Source organism: Carassius gibelio, chromosome B4 (assembly GCF_023724105.1).
Source record: "Carassius gibelio isolate Cgi1373 ecotype wild population from Czech Republic chromosome B4, carGib1.2-hapl.c, whole genome shotgun sequence".
NCBI classification, from domain to species: domain Eukaryota; kingdom Metazoa; phylum Chordata; class Actinopteri; order Cypriniformes; family Cyprinidae; genus Carassius; species Carassius gibelio.
Window position 1 is genome coordinate 17,533,566 of NC_068399.1, and position 16,818 is coordinate 17,550,383.

Genomic DNA, 16,818 nt, shown 5'->3' on the forward strand with positions numbered 1-16,818 from the left:
TTCCCAGTCCAAAATGACCGACCTTTTATAAACTGCTTGTAAATCTCTCATTATGGTATATTATAACCCAGTCTTGGACTGTATCTATTTGTGAACTTGTTTTCTTTCAGTTAGCACAGCTTTTATATGTCCTTTTGGAAGTGATTGATTGTAGGCCTGAGCTTATGCACCTTAGCTCTTGAGAAAATAAAATCTTAGATAATACTGCGGTGCATGGGCTCAGATCAATGAGGCCTACGATCAGTCAGTTCCAACCAGTCCTAACTGAAAGAAAACAAGCTGATTAAAAATTTAATCCAATATTTGGTAATAATATATATCATAATGAGACATTTAGAAGCAATTTTGGTCAAAGAATGTATGTATAATGCATTAAAATATGGTATTAAATGGTATTAATGCATTATAATTATTCAGAATGTGCCTTGTAATACATTATTAGAACATGAGAGTTAAACATATTGAGCTCTGTATGCACATATTACAGATCAAGTAGGCAAACTGCATAATGGGAAATCAAGACAAGAAAATGGGGCAAATATAATTGGTTACATTTTATTTCTATTCAAAGGATTTGATACATAATCTACAATGCAACACTTCAGGATTTCATCCCCAGGCTATTATTTAACCCTATTAACAGTTCTTAGAAAAAGAATATCTCTGTTTAGATATTAACAACAGACATTGTTTAATAATAAGCAAAGATTTTCTTTTAGTTTGTTTACAGTTGTACATATACCCCTGCACTAAAAACCGCCAGTAGATGCTTGCATGAGGCTGTCCTGTACATCTTCTGTTCACCAGAAGCACTTTACTGGCTGAAAGTTGGAACCACCATTCACTTTGAGGTTTATATATATGCTAAAAAGTGCAAAGAAATCAGTTAATCTTCACAGACTGTTAAAAGAGAGAAATTTTCCACTACTCTAGTTTGATGAACATTTCTGGCTAAAAAAAAAAAAAAGAAGAAAGGAAAAAGTAAAATGTAGCATTCTGTGTGGTCTTTGACAGTTCAAAATCGTGATCAAGGTGCAAGCCTGACAGCTACAAAAGAACTGGCATTGAAAAAGAAGCATATGTCAAAATACAATAAAACAACCAGAAATTCACAGTTTCTAGTATTTACAGAATTGTAGATGGTTGTTTGTAGCATAGGCAAACTGACACAGGAAACTGAGGTAAATGAGGGAAGCCAGGCGGTGCGAAGGCAAGTCTCAGAGCTGAGGTTTGCACCAGAAAACTTCTTAGGAGAAAGAAAAAATAAATAAATCTTGGTCACATTTTATAATACATTGTTCATCTGTACTGCGCAGCTTTAGAAACTAAGGGGAATTGATTTCAGTGGCATACTTTCTCTTGTTCTCTAAGAGATTTGATGTCGAAGATTTTTAATGAATCAGTCGATTTAACTGGGAACTATGGTGTCAAAAAACTAAATTAGATCAGCTTTAAATAAAAATAAGCGAGAAATGTTCAAAAGTTTGGGGTCAGGAAGATTTTCGAACATTTTTAAAAGAAGTCTTTTAATCTCACCAAGGCTGCATTCATTTGTTCAAAAATATGGTCACAGTTTATACAATACAAAAAGGACTGTTTTCAGTTTTGAAATATTTTAAAATTTTATTCATTCCTTTTATGGCATTTCTCCATTAATGTTAAACCCAGTTGTGATGCTAAATATTTTTTGGGACATTTTTCCGACACGTTTTCAGGATTCTTTGATGAATAAAAAGAAATGAACTGAATAAAAGTATTAATTTCTTTCAAAAATAAATAAATAAATACATAGATCCATACATAAAATAAAATCGAATTGACTCCAAACTTCTGAACAGTGGTATAACAGATATAAAAAAATATATTTATTTAATTTACACAAGGACATTATTTGCCCTTACATTTAACATCTCTAGGCCATTTTTGTCTCAGTTCAGATTCATTTCTGACCTTGGTTCTTCTAAGGAAGATATGGGATTAATAAACTACTACACCATTGCTGTGTAACTTGGTTACACAAAAATAGTTTTTACTATAGCAGTTAATTTATTAACAGGGACCCTGCAAAATAAAGCAGTGCCTAAAATCTCCCACTATGTGCACTTAAAATTAGGCTTAAGCTCAAAGAGCAAGGTGAACTGGGGACTGATTTGTTCTTAAAGCAATCAGAGTTTGTGCAAAAAGGCCTATGATTTAGCTATGTGGACAGGGGTTACGAATACAAAAGCTTTAGTGCGTCCAGCAGGCGATACCTTCGTTAAAGCTCCCAGGAAATACATCCATTACAAAAAGTTCACCGAAACCTCCCAGAAAAAGCACACGTCTCAAGAGCGACCTCTTTAACAGCGCCATTTAAATAAGTACAAAAACCACCGTTCAAAATGTAAATATTACCACATGTTATTTCTACCGTGAAAAAAATACACTGTGCATAATGTACAAGCGAGAAATATCAGCACTTTGGTGTGGGCTTCAGATTAGCTACCGGCTCGGTGTAGCCACGGCTACGGTGCGTCTACTTTCTCCAAGCACCACGCTGGGAAAACAATGAGAAACTTTATGAAGGCTCTATACAGTGGTTCACAGTGACAGGACGAGGGAGGAACCGTCTGCCAGAGACGAACAACGAAGCTTCTATTGGTCCCTGAATTACACATCTTAATGCAGCTGTGCCAGGAACAACCCTCGTAGGAACAGACAGGCCCAAAGTTCACCGTTTAGACAGAATCAGTGACTACCCATACAGTAAAGCCTACATTATCTTACAGTACACTGATTTCTCCCATTAAAAGTTGTGTAAACAAGCTGGAATGACCTTTAGGGTGATAGTTAGTCGCTGAAAACAGACCCAGCTGCCCTCCTCCTCGGTCTCCAGATAATAATTGTTGTCAGAGGTTCCCTGTCCTTGGAGGATGGGTATCTGGGGAGCTTTTCTTAATTTGAGATTCTCCAGGGCTTCTCTTAACATACATTGGCAAGTTGAGGCTCTAGAGTAAGCAATCTATAGGAGCGGTTTGCTTCCTCAATTGGCAATTTCACTTCACTGAAAACGGACTAGGGCACTGGGGTGGGTCTCTCTCTCGACCGCCACATAAAAGCGAGGAGGAGGGCTTAGGTGCTTGGTTCTCTATAACGCTAAACCAGCTTTGAGTTCAGAGATGATGTGGGGCTTATCTAAAATGATGTGTTCAGACAAGTAAGTGCAGTGTTCATTCTACAAACTGAAGAGGTCTCCAGCTAGTTCTTGTGTCCACCAGGGGGAGCCCTTCTCTGGAGAAGCTCAGGCCCAGGTCTGAGAGATTATTCTGGAAGGTGCAGTGACATCACCTCTGGTTTCATCTTGAAGTACTGGCTGAAACGGAGAACTGCATATCTGCAGAAGCAAATATGGTGGCCAGGAATAAGAATACGCTGTTGAAATCTAGATTATATGGATGTTGTTGTAGAAATGTGAAAACTTACCCCAAAAAGTCAAAGTCAATGGTGGAGTACTGAGCTTGGATCAATGCCCAGAGTCCCCAAAAGAAATGAGATGCCTGGGGAGGACAAAAAACAAAGAACATGAGGAAAAATGAGGATAGACCTTTTTTTGCCACAGAGGAAGATATCGTGGTACAGAGGAGTGAATATAAAAAAACAATTCATACTGTATCCCAAAATAATAATAAAAAAATAAACTTAACTATAATTATATTCATATATTCAAGACTTGTATTTTTCGAATTAATTTAAATTAAGATTAGATAATAAATTTTACAAAATAAATATAAAATATGATTATAAAAACAATTTAAAAATAAATACTAAAATTACTAAAACTGAAATAAAGATAAATAAAAAATAAATTAAAAAATAATAAAAATGACAATGCATAATTTTACTAAAATAAAAATGAAAACTGAAAATATAAAAATAAAAGCCATTTCAAAAGGTTAATAAATACTACAAAACATTAATACAAAGTCATATGAATATGACATTAATATTTTACTTTAAAACAGAAAAGCTTATTTTCAGTACCTGGAAGATATGTATAAATTAATAAATATATAATGTTTATTTTTATTTGATTCAGTGTAATTTAAATTCAGTACAACAAATACTAACTAACTGTATTAATATTTTAAATGCTCTATTAATATATCATTTGTTCCCAAACTTCCATTTCATTCATGAAAATTCGCCTTACACAACTGACAAGAGATGGCTGATGTTCAGCTGTTATAAAAACAATGTTTCGATACACAAACAGACTTCATTCAATAACCACAAATGTTCTTTATTTTCTATTTTGATTTGAGAGTAAAACGGGACTAAGCGTTGAGATTGACCCTGACACTGACGTTAACTGTGTGACAGATTGTATGTTGTACTGTTGCTTGGAAACATCTGACCCACGCCTTTCTAAGCAGAGATGGCTTCCTTTGAGTGGAGCCATTAAAAAAGGAAAAAGGATAACTGCATGGAAGTTATTAGTGTTGATTCTGGATCACTGACAGTGAAGTAAAAGCATATAAAATGTGGCATTTCTATAAAAGCCCTCTGATGAGACTAAATCACTCCTGCCATCATGTGAGTAAAGATCACGGGTTTGCTGGCCTACAATAAAGTCTCTATCCTCCATCCGTGTTTTTCACTCAACTGCACAGAATAAATGTTCGCCTCTGCCAGAGTCAAAGGTCCCGAACTCCCTCAGACACAATCTCGGAGTATATTCAGACCATCTTTTATACACTCTGTGTCTCCTGGCTTAGGCATGTGAGGATAGAGTGCAAACATCAGAGTGACATCATAAAGCAGAGCTTCAATGGGCATCTGAAATGACAAGTCTGTAGAATATATTTGGAATACTTTTATATTATACATTATAATGGAAACACACTACTGTTGTAGTGTGCAAAAATTGGGGTTTGGGAAGACTTTCTAATGTTTTTGAAAAAAGGCTGCATTTATTTTTAATAAAAAATATTGTTGTGTAATATTTCAAATGAAAAATGACTGTATTCTACTGCAATATAATATATATAACATTAAGTAATAATTATATAATGTGAATTCACTGCAGTCTTCAGTGTCATGTGATCCATGTGAAAACATATTTTTGTGAAAACACTTTGATAAGTAGGAAGTCTAAAATATCACTTTTGATCAATTTTATGCATGCATGCTCAATAAAATATTGTTTTTAATTTAAAAACATCTGACTGACCAAACTTTGGAAAGGTGGTGTACAAAGAATATAAATATATATTTATTTATTTTTTGCAATTTTCTATTGATTTCCTCTTTGTAAACTTTCCGCAGCTGTATCCAATATTTTTCAGAATTGCCTTTGTTTGATATAATATCATCAAAATTATATAATGCAGAAATAAATGAATAACCAGAATACAAAATTCTGCTTATTAAAAGCATAAGACATCTGCCTCAGATTTCTAGAAACCGTAATATCTGCTTAATCTGTTTATGGCAGGTTAGTGTATTAACATGACACTTACTTAATCAGAATATGAGCATATCGTGCCGTAAAAAAAAAAAAAAAATCAGCGCTTTTCAGTTTGATCTAGCTTTCAATTAAGGCCGCAGAAAAAGGAATCCAAAACGAAGGCAACAAATCACATTCATTAAGCCTCACGCTATGGCATTCCTCAGGCATTTGTTTTACGGTCTCTCAAGGACAGGAGAGAAAACGGACCCTCCCACAGTTTTGTTCACCATATCTGAAAGCCAGAGTTAGATTTTATTTTCTCCTTCTTCCCCTGTAAAAACTGAAAAATCAAAAAACGTCTGCCCTGCTTTTAACACATCGATTGATCACAAAAGACTAAACAGCGAGAGTAAAGAGGATATTAAATTAGTGTTCCTCTCTGAAATAAATATCATCATCAAGAAAGGGCAGGTGTGCTACTCGATCGTCAAAGAATGACCTGCGAACACACACAAACACCCAGAGGTCCTCTCATTAGACGCTTGCAAGGATGGGCAGGATGTCAAGGCTCCTTCTCTGGCAACTTGCAATCACTATTCATACCTTTGTCTCTAATGCAGACCATCTATCTGTTCCAGTTTACTTTGTAAAATGCTGCATGTCATTAAAGACAGTAATTACATGGAAAAAACAAAAGACTGATGTTTAATTTGGCAGGGTGCAGATGGAATCGAAATGAGTCACGATTCCAGACCATGGCGGATAAATCCAGTTTCGACTCACCAAGGCGAAGCGGTTGACTTGCACGTACAGCACCTCCACTTCAGTTCCGGAGACCTGTGTGCCCTGTGATTTGTACTCCTTGTAGGCCTCCAGATAGGCCCGGAGCCACTGCAACTGGAGCTCTCGCCCAGGATACAGCGTGTAGTCCACCTCATTCAGACCTGTCAATCACAAGAAGGCCACACCCACTTGGTTAAGCAGGTTCTTTTCTCTTCTATACAATAGCTTAATTTGTGTTCGTATTGCATTACCTGCAAATTCATTGAAGTGATTCCCAATGTCAAAGGCTTGGTAATTGTACCCAGCATATTCGTAGTCAATGAATTTGACATTTCCTGCAGGAGGGGAAACAAATAGCAATTTGTTTAGAGAAGCACACGGGCATTGTCTTTTTAATAACCCTTGTTCTTTTTTACTGTTACAATCTATTGCCTGTATTAGCAAACCAACACTACATGGGCATTATCTGCAATTTAAATGACTTGTCAAATCACATCTGGGAAAAGGAGTAAGGATTTGCATTCTGGTGCAAGACAAGAAAGCATAAACAAATGTCAAAGTGAACAAGACATGGGGACAGATTTCATGCACTTATAGCATGCATTGTGGGAAAAAAAAATGCATGTTATATTTAGGTGATTCTTCAATTAGGGTCACTTTGAAAAAAAATTTTTCAGATGGTTTCATTTTATTTAAAGTATTTTTCACATCCTGTAATAATAACATGATCATCTGTGTGCAATGGTAATGATTTTATTTCATGTTTTTGACAAACTGTGCTTCCAGATCATGATGCAACATCTTTATAATATTTTCGATGTTCATTTTATCCATGCTTCTATTCCATTATGTATCATTTCAATTACCAAATATTAACATTAATAATTGTATCATTAAAAAAAAAAAAAGAAGAAGCACAAAATACATTTTCAATATATTAAATATTTTTAATAAGTGTAGGGGTAAGTGAAATTGATTCTGTATTCTGGAAAGTGCTATATTTCAACACTCTTAAATTAGAAACAATTCAAAGTATAATAGATTTAAAAGTTTTTATAATAAATAAAAAATTATAATACCGGTAATAATAACAATAATAATAATATAAATATTATGAATATCTGTTATCAATTTAAAAAAAAAGAAAATTGAATAAAATCTAATTGATGAATCACTATTTACATGAGTCTGACAAGAAAAGTGGAAAACTTGCAACTTTGTTTTATGTTATTCTTAAAGGGACATTTATTATTATTATTATTATTTTGAATATTTCAAATTAAAACAAACAAGGTTTTCAGCTTGAATACAAATTATTTAGCGAGTGGGCAAATTTTTTTGCAAGTTTTCCTGGAAATCTCGTGACTGGTGAAAGAAAGAGTGCAACGCTTAAACAGTCTTCTGCTCTACAGGAGGAAACACAACAGTAAAAAGTACAGAGAGAGTAAAAGAAAAGCCAGAATTAAAAAAAAAATGGATAAACAAGTCAGGTTAGACAAGAGTTTACAGCTTTTTAAAAAGTAAATCAATAGAAATTTAGAAAAACTGTAAAACCACAGGGCTGGAAGGACGGAAGAGTTAAAGGAGAGAAAATGGCAGCGTTGCCATCTAGTGGCACATAGTCTGTATAGCAGTGGTTTCGCAAGCAATGACTTGATCGGTCAGGTGATGTAGACAGTGTTGACTTCAAAATACAAAGCCTTACTCCTCTCAGTCTACATATGTGTAATGCATTATTCATTAATCACTGCCTAGTTTGTAATATCTAACATTATTGCCCCTAAAGTGTGTTTGACTTTACGTTGCCTTGCATTCCCAGTGCTCTAGAGCTTATGGTGAGTTACAAAAAAAGAAAAAAAGAAATTATTTATTTGAAATTGGACAGAAGTGTTGGTCTACAGAAAGAGACACGTGAGGTGGTTACCGGACCCGGTGGCGTCCTAGCGGGACACACTGAACACCTCCAGTCAGTGGCTATAGCCCTGTGCAGCAGATGAAGAGATTTGGGCAAACTCACATCTGTCACAGAACACACACAGCTTCACTGCAGAGAGGCCATTGGGCGCCTCCCCCGTTAAAAACAAACACGGCTCATCTCATAAACGCACACCCCCACCACACAGCATCCCCATTGGTCCATTAGCCAGCCAATGAGGCCCCGAGTTACTGGCTCTATGCAAATGCCACAGCGGCTTCCTGTTCAGGTCAAGCTGGTGGGACTCTCAAACTTATTTGACTCCCTGATGTCAACAAAAGGCGAGTAAAACAAAAACAAGGCCTATTGCGCAACACTCCCGCTCTTGGTTACTATAGGTCTCGTCTGGAAGGGGAGCAGGGATGTCAAAAACAAACATTTTACTGTGAAAACTTCCTCCCGCCTCTTGGTCGGTGTTAAAAGCGAGTTGGAGGAAGTGGCTTAGCTTTTTTTTTCTTCTGAAAACAGAGCCTCCTTCCTCTCTCGAAGTTCAAATACAAACAAGTGGCCAAGGTCGCAGCTGCCTCCAAACCCTGTTCCCCAAGCAGATTTCCATGAGCCAATCTCTAATCGCTCGTGGGGAATTATTTACTGCTTCAAGAACAGTTTTTAGAGGCAAGTGATACCTTTAGGACAAACAATATGTGCTGACTGTTGCTGCCACAAAAAAAAAAAAAAAGACAGGAACTACACATTTTCACGCTACTGCTGTGGCAGAGCAGCCATTTTCTCATGCTCATAATCATAAGTGGGTCATTTGTGTTATGCTGATGATTTAAATTAAACACAAGGTGAATTTTAATTAATAATGTAAGCGTGCCTACGTGTATTTATTTATACATTTTAAAAAAACAACTACAATATAATATATACAACTAAAAAAAAATCCATATTACAAATATATAGTTCTTTATTTATGTTATTTATAAATATAATTTATTTTATTAAAATATTATACTTTATTGAGTTTTGGTACCTGAGAACATGACAAAAATGTCAACATCCACTCAAACCAAAGAGAGATGATTAAATGAAAAATTACAATTGAAAAATATTTACAATTAGAATATTTTATTAAAATGTGCACATTTATAAATTTTCTAAATTCATTTAGATTTTTTAAATATAAAAACTACAGTATAATCTATACATCTAAAAGATTAAAATGTATTATTATTTATAAATATAATTTGTTTTATAAAAAAAACTACAGTATAATATATAGCCTACCAACAATCTACACATCTAAATAATTAATATAACAAATATATAATTCTTTATTCATTATATTATTTAATAAAAAATAATGTACTTTATTGGGTTTAGTGACCTGAGAACATGACAAAAATGTTCAAAGAGAAATTGAGTAAATATGACAAATTTTAAATCTTTTATTAAAAATGTAAATATTTATACATTTTCAATTCTAATATAGGCCTATACATTTAATTCTTAGATTTATTTACATGTTTTAAAGTAAACACAGTATAACTAAAATTTCGATCATATCAAATGACTCATTTTTATTCAAATTAAGCTTTAAATTTCCTTCCTGTTATTTTCTTTTCTTTGTAGAACTTAAGCTGAAGTGCCCTAGTCTGTGCTAGGCATATTTATGAAAGTCTGACACTGTGTTTTATAGAAATACTTCCTCATTTCATAAATATATTTACAGAAAGGAAAGAACTGAAAAGGTAAGATAACAGGAATGACTCAAGTCACATTCTCCATCCTGTGGGACAGGTAGCAGCAGACAGTCACCCGTCTCTACATCATGAAGATAGCATTCAACAACATTCCCCAAAGCAAACACAAACACACATTTGCTTTTGATTTCAAGAACAGAAAACACATTTTATGGAAACCAGTGGATTCTCCTGATGCCTTGATGAAATTGGATGAAACTGTAATTTTACTACCCTTTAGGAAAGGGCATCCATGTTATATTTCAGAGGTGAAAACACTAAATTTAAGCCTACCTTAGGCAGGGGGGGTTGGGGAAACATACGCTGTGGCTGAAGGAAGCTGCTGGGGTTTGTTGGACTCACCTTCCAGTTGGTTGTAGATGATGTTCTTACAGAGCAGATCGTTGTGACACAGAACCACTGGGGAACCCAGTTTAGAAAGGTTCTGCTGAAGCCAGATCATCTCGTCTCGAAGACACTCAGTGCTGGGCACCTCACCGTTCAGCCTGGAAACAGACGACACATACACACATTCAGAAAACACAAACACACTTCTGTGTTCCAGCGTGATTCAAATAAGGCACGCTGTACATGAACCTGCCTCACTCAATAAGATAAAAATCTTATGAACAACTATCTATAAATAGTAAACTAACCACATAGACACTGTACGGGCATGTAATAGGTTGTCAGCACTCGTTGCGCAATAACTTTTGCCTCTAAGGTATAAAAAAATATACATTCACTTCGAATCCAACTGTAAATTCCAACATTCCTGAACTATTAGCTCAGGCTTCACATGACATGGACAAACGCTCTAGCAACCCACACAACAAAAGGAAAAGAAAAAAAAACTCCATGTCCCAGTTTTTCATGTACTGTACAAGCACTCACATTTCCTTCAGACAAATGTACAAATTCAGTTGTATCTGCAATGATTTGTCAACAGATATTTCATGGGTGTATATATATATATATATATATATATATATATATATATATATACACACATATACATAATCAACAAAAAATCGTCCTTTGAGGTTTTAACTTTTTTGTAAAGGGCATTTGACCTTCTTTGTATGTTCCCGCTGAAGTTGGAGGAGAAAATGAGATGGGAGATTTTCGACATACCCTAACTGTCATGAACCGGAATGAATCGGAATAGTTCACCCAGAGATCGACAAGACGAGCTTTTGAGGTTAAAAAATTTATAATTGTACATTACTTCAGAAAATATCAGATCGTTTCGCTAGAGAAGACCCTTCTTCCTCGGCTGGGATCGTTTAGAGCCCTTTGAAGCTGCATTTAAACTGCATTTTAGAAGTTCAAACTCCTAACAAGAAGTCCATTATATGGAGAGAAATCCTGAAACGTTTTCTCAAAAAACACTAATTTCTTTACAACTGAAGAATGAAAGACATTAACATCTCGGATGATGACAAGGGGTTGAGTACATCATCTGTAAATTGTTGTTCTAGAAGTGAACTTCTCCTTTAATTCTTCTACCTTACTTTTGATATTCGTATTCATATTATTCTATAAATAAGTCTTTGCTATATTTGAATATGGCTTACCGTCATCGGTACTGAATCTATTTTTAAAAGAGGTTACATTATAAAAGGATTATTAATTGTTATCTGCGAAACAAAACAAAACCGACATTGTTCTCAATGCATGCTGTTCTCAGCTTGCATCTGTACAAACATATTTGTCTGTGCCTCGATGAGTCATGTCATCTAACATTGGGAGGATTTTCAAACCACAAAGCAAGCAAAACATACTGGGAAAAAAAATAATATCGAAAGATCCCGAAATACTTGCTGTACGTCATAGCATGTGAACCTGAGTTCTGAACCTCCTTGTATTGACAGCTTCAATATCGCCCAGAGACATTATAACCGAAAGGGTGTGTTATCTGGCATGTTCTGCTTGGTTTAAAAACATCAAAACACAATTAAAGCTCACCTCTGGTCCTTCTCAGGGTCGTCAAAGTGTGTAGGAACAAGAGAGAAGTACTTGCTTATCCTCAGCCAGAGGTCTGACTGGGGCACCCAGCCGTTGTGGGCATGTATGGCATGGTATTTTGCCATCTGCCTCGCAATGTGCCTGTAAACATATAAAAATGGCTTATTTTAAGGTTTAGATTACATTTTTAGTGTGGCCCTACAGTATGTAATACAAACAGTTCAAAAGTTAGGGATCGGGAAGAAACTTTTAAAACATTTTTGAAACAAGTCCCCTAATCTCACCAAGGATGCATTTCTTAGATAAAAAATATACTAAAAACTGTTGTATTGTGAGATATAACTACAAACTGTTTTATATATTAGAAAATAATTACAATGTAATTTATTCATGTTATGGCACAGTTGAGTTTTCAGAATCATTACTCCAGTCTTCAGTGTCACATGATCCTTACAATTCTGGTTTGGTGCTCGAAGAAGCTTATCTTATTATATAAAGGATGAATTTTATTTGAAATATAAAATGTCTTTGCTGTCATTTTTGATCAATTTAATGAATCCTTGCTGAATAAAATGAATCTTTTTTCTTTTTTTTTACCCCAAACTTTTGAACGGTAATGCATTTAAACGCCAGCACTTTGGTCATCGCCCTGTTAACACAGTAGCCTTGTTCTTTCACAGCTGTCTGAGACCCGACAAACATTGGCAGGAGGACTGGGTCAGCGTGCGAGAGAGAGAGAGAGAAAGAGTGCAGTGTGTCATTGGTGTCTTAAGGGATTACTGGGTAAGGTTTGGGGTTATGTGACAAGTGTCTGGCTAGTTGGAGGTCAGCGTCCAGTATCTCCATCTCCGTCACGCCATCCTGAATCAATTAGCTCCGTATTATTAAGGATGATTGGATTCGAACACGCGGTTTCTCACCTGAAGATGGCAGGGCTGCGGATGTGCTCGGGCTCCAGGGCCACCCCCTGCAGGAACTCATAGCACAGGCCGTTGTTGAAGGTGCAGTAGAGGCGTGGAGCACACCGGTGCGCCTGCAGGACACGGAAGCTCTTCACTTCGTTCTCACGGTCCACAAACAGTTCCGTCTTGTTCCCGTAGACCCGAACCAGGACCACGTCCTGCAAGGACCCGCCGACATAACAGCCAATCAGCTTGTTCGTGATGCCGTCAGTGAAAGACTGAAGAAAGAGGAAGAAGAAGAAAAAAATAAACATTCTCGCTCAGATGGTTTGAGGTTAACGGTTAGTGATGTTCATTAAAAAAAAAAAAAAAAAAAACTCTTTGTGAAATCAGCATCACATGCTTCGAGTTCCTTTTCTGCTTCTCAGCTGAAGAGAAACCTCTTATTTACATGCATACAAAAAAGATTGATCACCGAACGCGGTGTAACCAAAACAACTAAATGACTTTTAGTTTATATAGACTCAAAAGTGTTTGTTTTTTCTGGGTGACAGAGCTGAACAAATTGACTTTGTCTACTAATGTAAAAACGAAGCGTGTTTGGGACGCCAAGCATTCCAGGCCACAATCATCTGTACTATCTGGGATTGACGGGCAGTGGGCGGAACGTCAGGAATTTGATTTCTGCCAGCCTCAGAGTCATCTGGCATGTGCTGAGCTCTCAATTTTGTTTGAAAGTTGATGAAAACAACCAAAAACATATCTAGTTTCCCACCCGCATGCAAACGACGTGACACACCCCTATCAGCTCTGTTTATAGAAGGAAACACAAATCAGCACCTTAGGCTAAACAGTGCTCGGTTTACCAGAATATTATTACAGATCTCAGTTTTGTTCTATGATGTCCAATGTTGTTCAGACTTTTTTTTCAGCTTGTCTTTGGGAAACACATTGATAAAGTGCCAATGACTTAATATAAATTTCCACTCGGCCATCTCAATCAGAGGTCATTCGATTCAATGCCAGTACTTAGCACTTGAAAAACTTGATTCAAGGTGCATGTCACCCCTGGTGCACAGCTAAAGAAAAGATTCCTAATTTCACAATCCTCAACAACACCAAGGCGACGGAAACCCAAACCGTCACATTGAACATTGTTAACGCCTTAGTCAATAGTCAATACATCTAGGTTTCATTATTCCTGGAACTGACTTTGTATATTCTACGTTTCTAAGAGACTCAATGAAATGCAGCTTGTCCAGAAAGGCTGATAACTTCTAGAAGAATGAATAGTCATACAAAATATGCTTGTTCTTGGAAAAGGTAGTTCTGTGAAATGCCTTGATCAATCATTAAAGGAATTCTGGGGCTCTGTGTATCAGTTTCATGCACTGTACTCTTGGTTGCACCCATCTCAGGTTAATTCATTATATATGAACACAGAGTGCACTGGGGTGAACAGAGCAGTGTAATGTCACCGTCACAGTCCTCTTTCTGTGTCAGCTGTAAGCACACACCTATTAGTGCTATAGAAACTTAACAGGATAGCAAACAAATGCCTTGACACTGAGTGTCCTACAAAAATAATGACTTCGAGCCATTTTAGAAATGATGAATGATGTACGAGGCCCTAATGCAGGTAGAACATTTCCTCATACTTCATTCCATTTCTGAGAACAGTTAATGACTAAGAGTATCTGCAATTATTACTAGTAGTATCGTATTTGTATTAAAGGTATTAGGTACTACTGGGAAACTTAATAAAGAAATCAATAAAATAGTAATGACATAAAAACAGACACGAAATCGAATAAAGTAATAAATAAGCTAAAAAAAAATTAATGCACAAAATCCAAGGATCCACCACCTACATTCTCTTTGTAGTTCTACTTTCCACTTGTACTGCTGCTGTAACTTTCTTGTACTAGTGCATTAAATACATTGTAGCATGAATGCATACATGCATGCACGAGCAATAAATTTTTATGAATGAGAGTGTTGCAACACAAGTGCTTTCTCTGACAGCAGTGTGTCTGCTAAGCGCAATGGTGCCCACGGGACTATCTGGTGACGCAGCTCATGATCTGAAGGCGCAACGCGCTTAACTTCGCTTTCTGCATTATATAATGCACCACACGAGCTGTCGTCAGTAAATGTAGGCTTTCTGCATCAGGTAGGGTCGTGCGCGAGGGGAAAAGACATGTGAATTACCTTCATTTTGACCTCTGAGGGTTTCCAGTGGGGTCTCAGCGTCTTGATGAGTTTCAGGGCTCCGGCTCTGTAATCGTGCTCATCTAGAGTCACATCTAATTTAGGAACCACAGGCGAACCTTCTGGAACGTGAATGTAATTGGCCATTGCTGTAAACGTACGCTGCTGCTGCTGCTGTTGCTGCTCTGACGGTGAAGATTCAATGAATGCGATAATGTACAGTAGGGTGCGGATTTAAACTCAGGTTGAGCACGGTTACGCCTCCAGTGGTGCTATTCGATTCGCGAAGCAACCGGTTCGTTTCCACGATTCAAACGAACCGACCCTTAGAGCGTTCTGAAGGGGCTGTTTTGTAAAATGTAAAAAAAAAAACAATTCTGATTCAAACATCTGTCATTTTCTTACGTGGAACACAGAACAAAACAACAGAGTCAAAAAAAAAAAAAAGGTTGCAAACGCGTGTTTACAAATAAAAACTAAGGGATTCTGAAAGTCTTGAGTGAGAGGGTTAATTTTTTGTAAGTTATTGCAATACATTTAGCATTTATCTTCATTGTGTCATTTGGTGTCATTATCTTTGTGTGTGTTCAAGGAGGAGAAAAAAGGTGAGCGATACAACTGCTCAACTGATTGGCATGAACAATATGAGGGTAACCTTTAAATGACAGAATTTTACTAACTTTAAAAAATTTATGATGGTGAATCCCCTCAAATCACTCAAGTGGAATCACAAACAGCACAAATGTACACTGAAAATATAAACCGAAGTTTTAAAGAAATCAGCTGTGAATTGTTTTTTGAACCGGCTCATTCAAGTGAACTATCCAAACGAACCGATTCACTAAAGTGATTCGGACTTCTCAGCGCTATCAGATGATCCCACCCCCGTGCCTTAAGAGACTGTCGCGGTGCATGCTGGTACAATATGACTCACACTGCTTTACATTAGAGCTTTCAGCGTTTCTGTGTCACTAAGATAATACTCAGATAGACAGGCTTACATGTTTGCTTTTCTGTTTTCCAGTCACAAAAATATGTACTTTACTGTAGATGTTAATCTGAAATGGCTTTTAGCAAGATTTTCACAGAGATACATTAGTGTAAGATCTGTAGCAACCTGTGATTAATGACAATCACAAGCGTTACAGTGATTCTGAATTTCAGATCGACGTAACCTTAACATAAATGTAACAAACATTTATTGTCAATATATTATGAATAACCAAACTATAGAAATATATAGGAAAGACGTGTGTATTGGTTAATGGATGCACATCTGTGTGTCAAGTTATTAATACTTTATCTATCTAGTTGTATATATATATGATCCAGCATGTTCTGTGAGTCTGTTTAGAGATCACAGGGACGTGTCCCATGATGGCCCTGGGATTATCATGACATCACCGATTATACGTCAGTTTGTCAGCATCACTGGATGTTATCTAACATCAGAACTTTAAAACAACGAGGACGCTCTGACGCACTGCATTAAAAAAAAAAAAAAAAACACACACACACAGTTCTAATTTTATCATGTGCACGTATTTCTTGCCCACGGGGGGCGCTCGGTGGCTCAAAAAGTTAACTTGATAGATTGAAGGAACATTTTCTAGTTAAAGGTTGATCATACTCGTCATTATTATATAAATATGTAATAATATGGATACACTTTATATTTATAATGCAGTACAGCCTCATAATGCTAACGATCTCGTCATTTTGAGTTCGTATCTGAACATATGTTCTCGTATACACGGTTATAAGCTTTTCTTATAGGATTTTCTTCTTTTTTTTATATTACAGAATTAACTTCAAACATTTTACATCACATCATGTTCATCGCATCTTTAGAACAAGGACTATCTG

At 36.3% G+C, this 16,818-nt stretch overlaps 1 protein-coding gene across 2 annotated transcripts; it reads right to left on the reverse strand.

The window, feature by feature from the left end:
* Nucleotides 1-541: 541 nt before the first annotated feature.
* On the reverse strand, nt 542-15,181 carry LOC127956776 (ethanolamine kinase 1). Of its 2 annotated transcripts, XM_052554971.1 has the most exons (8): nt 14,953-15,175; nt 12,760-13,019; nt 11,840-11,980; nt 10,235-10,377; nt 6,463-6,546; nt 6,212-6,372; nt 3,463-3,536; nt 542-3,373 (listed from the first exon to the last, which is right to left on the reverse strand). In XM_052554971.1, exons 1-8 carry the CDS (start codon nt 15,097-15,099, stop codon nt 3,301-3,303), a joined length of 1,083 nt encoding a protein of 360 aa, XP_052410931.1. In that variant the 5' UTR covers nt 15,100-15,175; the 3' UTR covers nt 542-3,300. The 2 variants fall into 2 exon arrangements, with proteins under 2 accessions (XP_052410931.1, XP_052410932.1); XM_052554972.1 differs by lacking the exons at nt 542-3,373; nt 3,463-3,536 and adding an exon at nt 8,136-8,230 and having other exon boundaries at nt 6,223-6,372; nt 14,953-15,181.
* Nucleotides 15,182-16,818: the final 1,637 nt, after the last annotated feature.